Source organism: Narcine bancroftii, chromosome 6 (assembly GCF_036971445.1).
Source record: "Narcine bancroftii isolate sNarBan1 chromosome 6, sNarBan1.hap1, whole genome shotgun sequence".
NCBI lineage: Eukaryota > Metazoa > Chordata > Chondrichthyes > Torpediniformes > Narcinidae > Narcine > Narcine bancroftii.
This window is the reverse complement of record NC_091474.1, coordinates 162,548,540-162,564,508: the sequence shown is the minus strand read 5'-3', so window position 1 is coordinate 162,564,508 and position 15,969 is coordinate 162,548,540. Positions and strand designations below refer to the sequence as shown.

The 15,969-nt window shown below is 38.9% G+C and overlaps 1 protein-coding gene across 10 annotated transcripts in view; it reads left to right on the top strand.

Moving 5' to 3' along the window:
* Positions 1 to 15,969, top strand: part of dtnba (dystrobrevin, beta a) — a 493,032-nt gene that overhangs the window by 86,278 nt on the left and 390,785 nt on the right. For all 10 annotated transcript variants that reach the window (XR_011340480.1, XR_011340479.1, XM_069886546.1 and 7 more), the window contains exons 6-7: positions 9,314 to 9,527; positions 11,765 to 11,850. Coding sequence is in view for 8 of the 10 variants with exons in the window: in XM_069886546.1 (XP_069742647.1) it covers positions 9,314 to 9,527; positions 11,765 to 11,850 (300 nt within the window). In the remaining 2 variants the exon portion in view is untranslated. The remainder of the gene's footprint in view (positions 1 to 9,313; positions 9,528 to 11,764; positions 11,851 to 15,969) is intronic.

Genomic DNA, 15,969 nt, shown 5'->3' with positions numbered 1-15,969 from the left:
CCACTCAGGAGGGTTCTCGCTGGTTTTCAGAGAGAGATTCTTTTTCCAGGACATCCACAGCTGATTCCTTCTCAGTCAGTCTTGCTGACAAAACTTGCCTCATCAGGGTTCTCCAGATGATCCTCTTTCTTTCAGGTCACCAGTCTTCTCCTTTGACCAGACAGTCTTCCACAGTTTGCCAGCTTTGTCCTTCTGGAAATGATTTCCTGTGACTCCTCTCTCTGTTTTACACCCTCCCTCTCTGAGGGCAAAACTGTTCTCCTCTGCCTGCAAAGATCACATCCTCTTCCAGCCAAGCTGCTGTCGATACTTTGTCTTGCAGCTTAATGTACATGTTGGTTATAAATCTTTTAATTATCATTGTGTCTGTAATCACGTATTCAAAACTGCTTCCTTCAGGTAATCTCAAGCTGTTTCCCAATTTATCCTTTAAATAAGCTTTCAATTGATGATATGCAAACATTGTACCATGAGTTATTCCATATTTGTACTTCAACTGTTCAAATGTTAATAAATTATTTCCCAAAAAACAAATTTCTATTCTTTTGATTCCTTTTCTCTTCCATTCTCTAAAGGAAAGGTTGTCTATTGTAAAAGGATTATCTGATTTTGCGTCAATAGTAATTTTGGTATTTGATAATTCATTTTTTTCCTTTTTAAGTGGATCTTTTTAAGTAAATGATGCAGTACTGGTGAGGTTTTATATTGCACCAGCTTTTCATCTCACTTATAAAGTATATGTTCCGGTATCTTTTCCCCTATTTTATCTAGTTCTATCTTAGTCCAGTTTTGTTTTTCCCTTGTCTGATAAAAATCTGATAAATACCTTAATTGTGTGGCTCTATAATAATTTCTAAAATTTGGTAACTGCAAACCACCTTGATTATACCTCTTTGCTATTTTATTTAATGTTCCCCTTGGATTCCTCCCTTTCCATAAGAATTTTCTTAATATTCTCTTTAGTTCCTTAAAGAATTTTTCTTCTGAGGGAATTGGTAACATTTGAAATAGGCAATGTATCCTTGGGAACACATTCATTTTAATGCAGTTTACCCTCCCTATCAACGTTAGCGGTAGTTCTTTCCAATGTTCTAAGTCTTCCTGCAATTTCTTTATTAGTGGCTGATAATTTAGTTTGAACAAGTGGCTTAAGTTATTATCTAACCTGATCCCTCGGTATCAGATTGCTTGTGGTTGCCATTTAAGTGGTGATTCTTTTTTAAATTCTGTTTAGTCTGCATTACTCATTGGCATCACTTCACTTTTATTTGTGTTGATCTTGTACCCCGATATTTCTCCATATTCCTTCAATTTCTTATGTAATTCTTTTTCTGATACTTCTGGTTCTGTCAGGTATACTATGATGTCATCTGCAAATAATCTGATTTTATACTCCTTCTTTATTTTTATCCCTTTTATTTTCTATTCTTATCAGTTCTGCCAAAGGTTCTATTGCTCAAGTGATCAATGAGGGGGATAGTGGACATCCCTGTCTAGTTGACCTACTTAATTTAAAGTGACTCGATACATATCCATTTACTGTTACCTTCGTCAACGGTCCATTATACAATGCTTTAATCCAATTTATATATTTTTTCTGGTAGATTGAACTTCTGTAATACTTTAAATAAGTAATTCCACTCTACTCTGTCAAAGGCTTTTTCTGCGTCTCGAGCGACAGCCACTGTTGGTTTCTTATTTCCTTGAACTGCATGGATTAGATTAATAAGTTTGCAGACATCGTCCGCTGTTCGTCTTTTCTTAATAAATCCAGTTTGATCTTGTGTTACTATTTTAGGTACACAATCGGCCAATCTGTTTGCTAATAATTTCACTATTATCTTATAGTCTAAGTTAAGTAGAGATATTGGTCAATATGATGCTGGTGTTAATGAATCCTTCCCCGTCTTTGGTATTACTGTAATTATTGCTCTCTTACATGAATCTGGCAAGTTTTGTGTTTCTTCTATCTGGTTCATTACTTCCAGGAGAGGAGGAATTAATAACTCTTTTAAATGTTTTATAGAATTCTATTGGAAATCCATCCTCTCCTGGTGTTTTATTGTTTGGCAGCTTTTTTAATCTATCCTGTATTTCCTCTATTTCATATGGTTTTATTAGTTTGTTTTGTTCCTCTTCTTGCAATTTCGAAAATTCAAATTTAGCTAAAAATTCCTCTATTTTGTCATCTTTCCCCTCGTTCTCAGTTTAATACAATTGTTCATAAAATTCCTTAAAATTTTCATTAATCTCTGTTGGATTATATGTAATTTGTTTGTCCTTTTTCCTTGATCCCAGTATATATTTTTTTTAGCTTGTTCTGTTTTAAGTTGCCAGGCTAATATTTTATGTTTTTTTCTCCCAGTTCGTAATACTTTTGCTTTGTTTTTATTATGTTCTTCTCCACCTTATACATTTGTAACGTTTTTGTCCGCCAATTCTCTCCTTTTTGTTATATCATCCCTTTTTACTAATTCCAGAAAACACTTTTTTTAAACACATATAAAAAGAGAGAGCTTTCTCTTTTTTTCCCCCTTACTCCCTTCCTTCCCTTCTCTTTTCCCTCTTTAGTTCTTTTCATATACATTATATTTACATCTTTATATATACTTTATCGCCGTTCTTCATTCTTGTTACATCTCTTCATCTCTTCTCCTGTCCTGCATACGTTTTGCGAATTCTTGCACTTTCTCTGGATCCGAGAACAGTCTGTTTTGCTCCCCGGGTATAAATATTTTAAGCACGGCTGGATGTCTTAATCTGAATTTATAACATTTTTTCCATAAAATCAATTTCGTTGTATTAAACTTTTTCCTCCTCTTTAAGAGTTCAAAACTTATGTCTGGGTAAAAAAATATTTTTTGACCCTTGTATTCCAATGGTTTATTATCTTCTCTAATTTTATTCCTTGCCTGCTCCAGTATATTTTCTCTTGTCGTATATCTCAAAAATTTTACTAAGATGGATCTTGGTTTTTGATGTGCCTATGGTTTCAAGCTCCAAGAAAAGTGCAGAGAACAAAACAAAGGACTCTACATCACCTTTGTTGACCTCACCAAAGCTTTTGACACCGTGAGCAGGAAAGGGCTTTGGCAAATACTAGAGTGCCTCGGATGCCCCCCCAAGTTCCTCAACGTGGTTATCCAACTGCACGAAAACCAACAAGGTCGGGTCAGATACAGCAATGAGCTCTCCGAACCCTTCTCCATTAACAATGGTGTGAAGCAAGGCTGTGTTCTCGCACCAACCCTCTTTTCAATCTTCTTCAGCATGATGCTGAAACAAGCCATGAAAGACCTCAACAATGAAGACGCTGTTTACATCCGGTACCGCACGGATGACAGTCTCTTCAATCTGAGGCGCCTGCAACCTCACACCAAGACACAAGAGCAACTTGTCCATGAACTACTCTTTGCAGACGATGCTGCTTTAGTTGCCCATTCAGAGCCAGCTCTCCAGCGCATGACGTCCTGTTTTGCGGAAACTGCCAAAATGTTTGGCCTGGAAGTCAGCCTGAAGAAAACTGAGGTCCTCCATCTGCTAGCTCCCCACCATGACCACCAGCCCCCCCCCCCGCCACATCTCCATCGGGCACACAGAACTCCAAACGGTCAACCAGTTTACCTACCTCGGCTGCACCATTTCATTTGATGCAAGGATTGACAAAGAGATAGACAATAGACTCGCCAAGGCAAATAGCGCCTTTGGAAGACTACACAAAAGAGTCTGGAAAAACAATCACCTGAAGAAACACACAAAGACCAGCGTATACAGAGCCGTTGTCTTACCCACGCTTCTGTTCGGCTCCGAATCTTGGGTCCTCTATCAGCATCACCTCCGGCTCCTAGAAAGCTTCCATCAGCGCTGTCTCCGCTCCATCCTCCACATTCATTGGAATTACTTCATCTCCAACATCAAAGTACTCGAGCTGGCAGAGTCTGCAAGCATCAAATCTACGCTGCTGAAGACATAACTGCGTTGGGTGGGTCATGTCTCCAGAATGGAGGACCATCGCCTTCCGAAGATCATGTTATATGGCAAGCTCTCCACTGGCCACCGAGACAGAGGTGCACCAAAGAAGAGGTACGAGGACTGCTTAAAGAAATCTCTTGGTGCCTGCCACATTGACCACTGCCAGTGGGCCGATATCGCCTCCAACCGTGCATCTTGGCGCCTCACAGTTCGGCGGGCTGCAACCTCCTTTGAAGAAGACCGCAGAACCCACCTCACTGACAGAAGACAAAGGAGGAAAAACCCAACACCCAACCCCAACCAACCAATTTTCCCTTGCAACCGCTGCAACCGTGCCTGCCTGTCCCGCATCGGACTTGTCAGTCACCAACGAGCCTGCAGCAGACGTGGGCATACCCCTCCATAAATCTTCGTCCGCGAAGCCAAGCCAAAGAAAGAAAAAGGTTTCGGAGCTAATGCTCTGTGTGCCCTTTCTATTTTCATTTCTTCCTGCATTTTTGTCATTCCCAGGACCTTTGGGATCCATCCTTTTATAAATTCCTTCAAGTCTGTGCCTTCTTCATCCTCCTTCAGGTCCACTATTTTTATGTTATTTCGCCTACAATAATTTTCCAACATATCAATTTTCTGAAATAACAACTCTTGTGTCTCTTTAATTTTTTTGTCACTTTCTTCCAATTTTTCTCTTAAGTCATTCATTTCCATTTCTACAGCCGTTTCCCGCTCTTCCACATTCTCTACTCTTTTCCCTATTTATATCATTACCAGTTCTAACTTTTAATTTTATCTTCTGTTCTTTTCATTTTCCTTTTAATTGCATTAAACTCTAATGACAACCATTCCTTTAATGATCTCGTTTGTTCTTCAAAGAATACTTTATCTATATTCTGTTCATCAGTTTTACGTTTTATTTCTCTTTGTCCATCAGTTTTACCTTCTATTTCTCTGTGAAAATCTTGGTGGTCTTCTTCCTCTTCTTCTGTGTCTGTGTCTGCATCTGTGTTTGTGTCTTCTTCTTCTCTTCTTTATGTCTATGTCTCTTCTGTTTTTCCTGATGAGCTGCTTGTATCTCTTTGTCAGGCTACTTCTTGCTGGGCCTCTTGTTGCTGGTCCTCCCCTCCTGGGCTGCTCGTCTGTTGTGTTTCCTGACGTTGGTCTTCTTCCTTCTTCCTTCCGTCTGTCTCCCTCGTCGGTTTCATCGCTCCCTCTTCTGCTGGCTTCCTCATCCGCAAGCTGAGCGCCCTGGTGTCAGGCGTCCCTCAGCTCTTCACTCTGTGACAGCCCGCTCCTCTGCTGAGCCCCCCTCCCACCGGTGTCCTCTTTCTTTGATTGCGCACTGCCGCGAGGAGTTGCTCATGCGCAGCTGCGCTCTTTTGTTTGGCTCCGAGCCATTTTTGTAGTGTACCGGCTGGTGGGTCGCAACTCCGCAGGGCAGGAACTGACCTCGAGGGTCGGGCGCTCCTCACCACTACAGCATCCTGTTCCTTCGTGTAGCTAAGGCCTTCTTCTATCTTCTCCGTCAATGTTTCTACTTTTTTTCCAGTTGCTTTTACTTTCTCCTTCTTGGGAGCCATCTTCTTTCTCTTCTCTGTATCTTTATCTTCTATTTCTTATATTTTATTTTTGTTATACTTTGCTTTTTTCTAACTCTTTTTCTATTTTCCTGGAGAGGGCTGGCTTTCCCAACTGGCCACTACTCCATCACATGACTCCTCCGCTTGTTGATCATCATGGTACATGCTTTTTAAATCACCTGATTGTGTGCATGTTTGTTTATCCTTGTATTGTTTTCACATCACTGATGTTGGTGAACACTCCAGGAGAACTACAAGCAGTGATGCTGGTGACCTGAGTCGTTTAAAGATGTAGCACAATAGAAAGACAATAGAGATCCATCTAATCAGCATTTTTTCTGGAGGAATTTGTAGATCTGCTGTCAAGGGCACAGATGGAATTTCAGAAATGGATGTTGTCTTAAATTAATTTGCAAGCTGGACATTTGTACTTGGGAACATATCAGCATGGTCTTCAGAATTAGAATTTCAGTGTATCAATATTTCAATGGATGTGTTAACTATTCCAGGGGACAACAATCAGGGTGGAATTCTTTTTTTCGGATTGATTGTGGACTTGCGTGTTGGATAATTGCAGTGCAATGCTGATGAAGTCAAGTCACTGACTTCCATATTTCCAAATGAAAGTTTGTTGAAAATCCCACCTACATTCTTCGTTGATTAAAATGAACAAAACCAGGGGCAAAGAATGAAAAACAAACTTGTTTTATGCAATGCCATTCTGACCTTTAAACTTTCTGAAGCTTTTCATCGCCAATGAAATTTTTCATTGTTTCTTTTGTCAATGTTGGGACATGCAGTAGGTTACATGCAAAGAGTAAAATACCCCAGGTAGAAAATTCGATGAACAATAAATTCCCATCATTTTGGCATGTGGCTCAAGGAATAGCCCTGTTTTTTTTTGAAGAATATTGCATGACTTTTGAGACAAACAATGTCTCCATTTTATTTATGATTGGAAAGATGGCAGCTTTGATGCATCCCTTTTTCCAAAGTTGTCTGAAAGAATGAGCTCAGGTTGTGGTCTGACTTTGAGGCAGGAATACCAAAAATGTATTCAATCCTAAACATGAAAGTATGAGGAGAGGAGAACAGATAAGGAAAGAAGAAAGCAATAACAAAATAGAACTATGAAACAACAAGGAAGGAAGGAAAGGACCAAAGGGCAGAGAAAGTAAGAATATAGCAGAAAAAGGTAGAACAAAGGAGGATAACTGGGTTGAAAGAGGGATGTTCCCAAAGCCCTCACTGCTTATACTCTTCTCCCACTTGAATTGTGTTCCGATGCTTCAAGATGGAAGGTTTGAAGAATTTTCATTCTTGCCCTTGACAGGTTAATATAGGTGACACCCTGGGAAGAATGTTACCTGGGTTTAAGCATCTAGAGTATAGGGAGAGATTGGACAGATTAGGTCTTTATTCTTTGGAGCGTAGAAAGTTGAGAGGGGATTTGATAGAAGTATTTAAGATTATGAAAGGGATAGACAGAGTGGATGTGGAAAGACTATTTCCGTTAAGAGGAGGAAAGATTAAAACAAGAGGATATGAGTTAAGAATTAAGGGGCAGAGGTTTAGAGGTAATATGAGGGGGAACTTCTTTACTCAGAGAGTGGTAGACGTGTGGAATGAGCTTCCGGGAGAAATAGTGGTGGCGGAGTCAATTGTATTATTTAAGAAAAGGTTGGACAGGTATATGGATGAGAAGAAGATGGAGGGTTATGGGCATTGTGCAGGGAGGTAGGGAGGTGGGACTAGAGAGGGGTGTTTGGTTCGGTGTGGACTAGAAGGGCCTAATGGCCTGTTTCCGTGCTGTAAATTGTTATGTTATGTTATGTTAAGATACAGAAAAAATCGGTTGAAAGTCATGGGGGCGGGGGGGGGGGGAGATTTCCAGAAGTTGATTCTGAACCACATTTATCTCACATAATAGTTGTATAGAGAGTTATTGTAAAATTGCACATTTGTATTCATTTGAGGAAATCCTCTATTTCAGGCCAAGGTGTTGCATCGAGTATTTGCTTTATCTGCTTAATTATATATTTGGCCACTCTGTCCAACATGGGTTGAGAATTTGGACAGGTCTTGAGTGACTTGTGCTTTTGGATATTAAAATATTTTAGTTAGAAAGAGATCCACTGCCAAAGCAAAAATAAATTGTGAAAAGAGTGAATGAATGATCTTGGAAAATGTTTTGCAATGTAATTTCAAGGAAAGTAGGATTAAATTCTTAAGTAATAATTAAGTAATAATAAAAATAGGAAATAAAATTACTGGTTGAAATCTTCCTATCTCACTGATGTTTGTGGATGTATTACTGTTCTGGGTCATTATGCAGCATGGATTCAAAATTCACAGATACAAGTTCAGATGCCACATTAGCAAATTAGGAACTGATTGAGTTTATTAGATAAATCTGAAATTGAGAGCATGAGTGTCAGTAATGACTGATTAAGGCCTCAGAGTTGAAATTGCTGAGCTAGTACTCAGTTGTATCAGGCTTCTTTAGAAGAGTAGAATAAAAAACAGCAGCCATTTGGCCTTGAAATGGCAAATGATTGCAACATGATGAAGTCCTGTCAGCTCAGTAATGTTTTCCTTACTATATCTGGGGATTCACCAGAATTTGGAGATTTCACCCACAGATAAGAATATTCTTTCAGTTTTCCATAGTCCTCTGGACTCCTCCAGAAATTACCCATCCAAGGCTTTGCAGTACATTGGTGGACATTTTCTGCCTGTGCCACCATCATTGCTACTCAAGTTGTATTATTCATGAAGGGTAATAATCAACTGAGAAAGGGTGATCAGCCGGAGGTTTGACGGGACTTTTCAACACTGTATGGGTTCTGGTATCATTATTGAGGAATCTCAGCAGCATTTCATACTGGTGAATTTTGTTTTCCTTCCTCAATGGTCAAATTAAGTGGAATCTTAATATGCTCTAGATCGGTCTGAAGATCCTGTGAAAGTGGATGTGGAGATCTATTGGAATTGTGTTTGCAAAAAAAAAAGTGAGCCAATGACTCCAGTGCATACCCATTTGGAACATAACGTAATCAAGATACTGTCATAGTTAGATTTGATATGTTGGCGTTTACCTAATTCAATCATTTTAGGAATTTTACAACATTGATAGCCAGATGAGCTATTTATTGAAATGGAAAGAAGATTGATCCCCTCCTCATATGCAGTGGTTATATGATGTAATGTGCAATTTAAGTTTAGAGAAAATCAGATATAATATTAAAGATAGAAAGTTTCAATTTATTAAATTATGGGCCCTTAGAATTTTTTTTATAATTGGAAGAGTCAATAAATATGATACATTCCGGAAATTCTTTGTCTGTTCTCCGGGTGGTTGCCGGTGATTCCACATCATGATTGATTTCCTTTTTTTAAAATAAAAGTAACCTTGATGACAGGGAGGTGAATAGATGAGTTTAGTTTAGTCCTTTAGGTTTATTCTTTTTAAAAAAATCCTTATTATTTTAATATAACAGTCTAATAATGAGTTTGGCATGGTTGCAATTCATTAATTTTATTACTAGATTGAGTTATTACAAGTAACCATTTATATAGATACTCACATTTTATGACTGATTCATTTTTTCTCTCCCTTTGGTATGTATTTGATTGTATACAAATAATTCATTATATAATCATCATTTATTATGTATGCTTATGTTAAACTCAATAAAAATATATTAAAAAGAAAGAAAGGAATTGTGAGGCAATGTGGGTCTGTTTTTTTTTTGCTTTGTCTATAGTCCATCTTGTAGACATATGGAACATGATTGAAGCTTTTCGGGACAATGGCCTCAACACCTTAGACCATAGCACAGAAATTAATGTATCTCGATTGGAGACCATAATTTCATCTATCTACTATCAGCTGAATAAACGTCTTCCAACCACCCATCAAATCAGTGTGGAACAGTCCATCAGCCTGCTCCTCAATTTCGTCATAGCAGCATATGACAGGTCAGTGCTCTGGCAGCTGTACACAATATCACTTACTCCTTGATGTCAGCAGTGATGGTTCATTTTTATTTTAAAATAACCTTTGATATTCATCTCAAGTATTTTTCCTTGCCAGGTAATGATATTTATGTTGATTGTAATTTTCATTTTTCTAAAGGGAAACCATTCTCTCAGCTGAGTACAGTAAGACCCCTGTATTCTGGCAGCCTCAAGCAACCAGCAAAAAAAAATTGCAGAAAATAAATAAGTAAAAAAAAATGGAAGTTTAAAATTGGCCCGCTTGCCGTTAGTTGGCAAATCGAAGCAACACACAATCTCAAGCATCTGCAAAATTCACTTATCTGGCATCTACCAATCCCCAGAGATTTTACTGTATATCATATTTCTACCTGAACTGCATCATAAGGGTTTGGAGCTCCAGATGGCTCTTGGGCTGGCCTGAAATCTCACCCATACCTTGAAGCTACTCTTGGGTATGTTCTCCATTGTTGTCTGTTGAGCCACTGATGAGGCTGGGAGTCCAAGTTCACGAGCCACCAAATGACGGAGCAGAGAAAAGGCCATTCTGCTTATGGTGATACTTCCATTCATCTGCTCTCTCATCCAAGGTCCAAAATCCATTCTCCTTCCAACAATTTGTCAATTTCCTATTGAAAGTCTCATTTGAATCTCTTCAGATCACAACAATTCTGTGATTTAAAAAAAAAAAAAATCTGCTTTCTTGGAATCTGAATTCACAAATTTCTCTGCATTGGACCATTTGAACATATTTTCCCAAATTTGCATTATCCTGAATTAAGATATTGGACACGTCCACCTCATTTTTTTCATTTTTTTTTTGGTTTAATTTCATAGAAATTTTTGATAATCTTTATGAAGCTGAGATCATTTACCCCAAGATCATATGAGTAAATTATTGCATTGTTTCTCTGGTCTGGTTTCCTGAATTGCACTCACTTTTTTAAACTGGGGCCAGCAAGTACTTTAAAACGTTTAGCTTGTGATTATAACTTAAGTACACTCTTCCTAGATATTAAACTTGGTCATCTTTATTCACACCATCTTTCTCACCTATCATGGCAACTTCAAAGTTTGTACTTGCAGCTGTGATCCTACATGGGTTTAAAGATGGGGTATTGCTCATTCAGTATTTTTCAATAGAGGGAATTGTTAACCAAAAAATTCACACTCCTGCACCATCTTGTGCTGAGCTGTGAGTTTAACATTGCTTACCTGCTTCTGGAATGTTTTCCTTACTATATCACCAAGATGTAATTAAAGTTGAAAATAGCTGAAAGGAACACTTCTATGAGCAAATGATTTGAACAATGTAATTAAGGTTAGAAAACTTTGGAGGAGGATGTAGTCAGGGATTTGAGGATTCACAGAGATGTGAGTTTGAGCCTAGTATGTTAACCGTTATTCTACTGATGGGTATGCAGGAAGGAACTAGTGTGTGTCCATTGATATATTTGTACACTGTCTGGAAAGTAATGAGCAATGTGTCAATGGAGAGAGTCTGGAGGTTGGATCAAATGCTTAAAATCATCAATTTTTGCATCCTGTTTTCAAAAGAACTTTGTGAGGCTTTGAACAACTTCAATTCGAGCTTTCTAGAATTTGATGATACTCTTGAAACCTAACAGTGCAATGGGAAGAAGAGCGCGGGATCAAAATTGTAGCTCATTTTGAAGTTGCCATCATTGTCCCCATTTCTCACTCTGAATAAGATGGACTAATGGGTCTGGCTCTCTCCAGAGCCAGACCCACAATAATTTAATGTGAAAGCATTCCTCCAATTTTATCTCAGCTTTTAAATAGGAAAACATTGTTACCTGGCAGTCAGGAAATCCAAGAACTGAAGGCTTCAGAATAAGGGTTCTCCTATTTCAGGTGGGAGTGAGGAGGATTTTATTTTCTCATATGGTTGTAAATCTTGCAATTCTCTAGCACAGAGAGCCAAAGAGACTGACTAATTCAATATGCACACAGATGATATGGATGCAATTTTGGTCTTTAAGAGAGTTAAGAATTCCAAGGAACAAGCAAGTCAGTGAAGCTGAGGTGAAATGTGATCAAATGGCAGAGGAAGTATGAAGGGCTGTAGAGCTGATTCCTGCTCATATTGTTTATGCACTAGTGTTATCGGGACTGTCTAGTTGAGCAGCTCACTGCTTTGCAGAGTGTGGGTGTATATAGTTAATGTTGTACTGGTTACTGCAAACTTTCTTTTACAGTGAAGAGCATGGGAAGTTGACTGTATTCTCAGTCAAAGCTATACTGGCAACAATGTGTGGAGGAAAAATCTTGGACAAACTACGGTGTAAGTACAAATTAAACATTTAATGTTAGACAATCAGTCCAAACTTTTTTTGTCATTTGATGTGCATTCTTAATTCATTGACCTGCAATCAGAATGTTGGCTGTGATTTACTTCCTGCATTTAGAGTCATTTGAAACATGAGGTTCAGATGCTGTCTTGACATATTTGGCTTTGCTGTTTTTTAAGGATAAACTGACTAAGTTGCTGGTAAAGTTGTGATAAGAATACTCTTTCACCAGAGTAAATTCTTTAGAAACTAAAAAAAATCACATGCTCTCACTAACTTCCTGGACAATAAGAAATATGGATCTTGTTAATGAAGCAATGTATTTGATTCGATGAATAAGTGCATGTATTGCATTATTGGAAGAAATAAAAATCAGACAGTTGTTCCGATTGAAAAGAGCCTCTCCCAGTTTTCAGTTAGTTTAATGCTGATACAGTAATTTGTTTGTATTTTCTAATTATGTAAAATATGGTGATGATTTTCATTCCAAAAGAAATTGTAGAGTTAAGTAAGAATCACAAACAACTTGTTTACAAAACCTTTTTAATATTCTAAACTGCTTCAAGTCAGAAGAGAAAATGAGGTCTGTGTTTACTGTGAAAGATGGTTTTGTCTTTCTAGCCCCTTTTACATAGAGCTGTATAGCCAGGTTTTATCCGCATTTCGAGCTCTGAGTATATATAAAAAAAATTGAAGGTGGATTGGGTGGACCAAACTTACTTGTATTCAATGCTCTGGGGGGAGGTTTAGTTTCAGCAGTGGAGCGTAACGGAGCCAAATTTTTTCAATTCTGTGTGAACACGCAAGCTGACTTCCTAAGGCAGGTCACGTCAAAGGGAATATCGTGGCTTTGCATTATAAAAGGGGCTTCTGTGCCGCACTCTTTTTCTCTCGCTCTCTCCATGTCTCTATCTATATTAAGATTCCTAATCACAAACTGCTTGTAAATGCCTTGTTATTGGGCATAAAGTGAAGAGAGGGAAAGATTTAATTGTAGTTGGCAAATGTGTCACATTTGTTGTCATATTTGAAGATCTATTTGGTATCATCCCGGTAAGAGTGGGGGAGCAGAAATGAGATCATTATGACAAGCACTGGGTACCTTCTTGGGGAGGGGTTGGGTGACAGGTGTGTATGTGTGTGTGTGTGTGTGTTTTCACGCATATGCATACACCTGCATGTTGAAGGGAGAGAGTGTGTGGTGAGCAGCACTGATTGTGTGCCCACCATTGTAAAAGAATGGTCTTCATTTGTCTTAATCCAAGCAACACTGCATGAAGCCTTCATAGTGTGTTTGTGTGCAAATTGGAGGCCACATTAAGAATATTTAGCAAAGCAAATGAGATGACATCGAAAGCAGGTAAGCTTAATTGAACCTACATAAAATATTTCGGCTATAACTAAAGTTTTATTGAAATGTCCTTTGATATTTAATATCTCCTCCTGCTTTGGCATTTGTGGCAATTAAATTTTTAAAATTGTTGTTGCTGCATCTTGCATACCTGCTTGGCTGCAGCAGGTCAGTAGTTTGGAACATCTGTGCTCCATGTTGACTTGTGTATAACAATTCATTATTGTGATTCCCGAGCAATGATCTTGCTCTCAACAACACAAAGGAGCTTATTGTTGATTTTAGGAAGGAGAGGCCAAGAGACCTTGCACCTATCTGCGAGGATAGGAAGACCCAGAACCTTCAAGCTCCTGACAGTGCACATTTCAGAATGCCTCTCCTGTTAGACATGGAGAGAGCGAGAGAAAAAGAGTGCGGCACAGAAGCCCCTTTTATAATGCACATAGAAGAAAAGGCACATCTGGGCCTTTACTTTCCAAGCAAGGAGTCTTGGCATGTCATCAAATGCTCAATAAAACTTATTCAGGTCAACTGTGAAAAGTATACTGACTGGTTTGACAACTCAAGTACCAGAAACACAGAAGGGTGCACAAGGAAGCAGTCATGTCCATCACAGACTTGATCCAGTTGTCTATATGAGGCACAAACTCAAAAAGACAGTCAGCATAAAGGTAAAGGTTCCATTATTGTCACATAATACTACGTTTAGAATGTAACATACATAAAATTCTTTGGCTTTTGTCTACCATAAGGCAGACAGAGAGTCACCACTTTGTCCAGCGCCCCTCACAGAAACCTACAGCAACTAGTGTTCCTTGGGGGCCTGAGCCTACTTAGTTTCTGAGATCATGCAATCTCAGGTATGTTCAGGCAATTAGGTTCTAAAAGACCTCCATCACCCTGGTCACAAATACCTCTCCCTGTGTCATTCAGACAGATGGTGGAGAAGCTTAAAAATGGAGCATTTAACAAGAACTTGCTGGTTCAAAGTTTGATGATAATTTGAGTAATGGGAGTTGCAAGATAATGTGAGATCCCATCTGTGCATGTGCAACCAATCTTTGAATCTCGAAAAAGACAACCACTGGTATAATTCTGTCAAAAGAGCATTTTATTATGAGGCATACATGCAACTCTAGAAACAATGTTCGAATAATTACGGGAGGGCGAGAAGGGCATATTATCTCACCACTTCCATTTGTCAAATAATAATCATCAAATATCGAACCGGTAAGTTCTCATTTAAAGTTGCATTATTTTTCATAATGCTCATTGGCTCACTAATATGAGATTTCAAAACTCAGTGGTCTCTTTTTTGCATGGTCCAAAAGCCCATAGGGTTGACTAATAGACCTCCAGTAAGAGGCACAATTCAATCGCCAGCCTGCAAAATTGCTGCAGTGAAATTTTGCCCCTCCATCCTGAGAGGTTTACTGTAAAACCTGTTAAATGTTCTTTTATTTGACATTGAGATCTCAAATGGGGACTTTCGCTCTACTATCAGTGGACGTAGCTGCCGTTCTGGTTGAGTGAGCCCCAAACGAGTGGTATCCACTCTGGCCAACCTCATGGTCCTCTTTAGCCACCTGGCCAAGGTCTGAGAGGATGCGGTTTCCTGTAACATACCAACAAGGATCTCTCTTCGCCTCTGATATTGCAAGTACATTCAATATATTGTCTTAGATACCGCACCACATAATCTTTCATCCTCTTGATAAGCCTACAATTTAAACTTTGTTCCCACACAACCAGGTTCATGAACATGAAATTCAACAAAATCATTTTCCCAATGATATAGTCCAAGTGTAAACAAGTTAAGGTCTGTATTTTTTCGGCTGAAATTAAGGCTTCAAGTGTGAGCAATTTCTGTGATAAGTCACGCAGGTCCAAAGTGTATGCTGGCGACAAATGTCGCAACAATCCAATACAACTTTAACATCCCAGATGGCGTGATAACGTGGCGGAGGTAAAATACTCCCTCATGAATCTTGAAATCGGATGATTCCCAACAGAGTGTCATAGAGCCAGGAAGGCTGCCAAAGCCCTCTTGGCCGTTTTGATAGCTCTATAACTGGCTACCTGAACATAAAACAAATCAGTAAGGAAATGCAAAACATCTGAAACTGAAATGTAATTAACATTTAAACTCTCATTAAAACAAAACAGTTGCCATTTGTTAGCATAAGTGGTGCATTTCTGAGTTGACTTTCTCCATGAGGCACAAATGATGTCCACCATTTTTGACTGCAATCCTTTTATGCCAAACTTTTCATACCAATCCTGCAACATAAGAGATCGAGTTGAGTGAGAGGATGGGGAAGGAGAGATACTGGTTGAACTTGCAGTTCCTTGCTCCTTCTCAACAGTAAAGGCCATTCTAGCAGCATCCAATTCAGCATTGGGAACCAAGACAGGGAAGGCCAATTTGGCACCACCGGGAGTCCAGTGGTAGGGTAGGCAGAAAAGCTAGTTTCTGTTGGATAATTCTGAGGTGGTCAAGGTTCAGCTTCAGTCATCTGGGTGGTGGCAATGAGGAATCTTTTTGCTGGTGCGTCATGAGGAAATCAAAATTTGAGAATTTTGTGGTTTGTTATCACAGAAGCTAGTTTTCCTCCCTTTGAATGGTAATGGAACCCACAACTGCATGTGATTCACTTTGTGATCCGCAATCCAGAAGCAAAGCCATTGGTGTTAAAGCCAGAAAGTCTGCTGGTGCTGGGATCGAGTGCAAAACATCAACATGCTGAAGAAACTCAGCAGG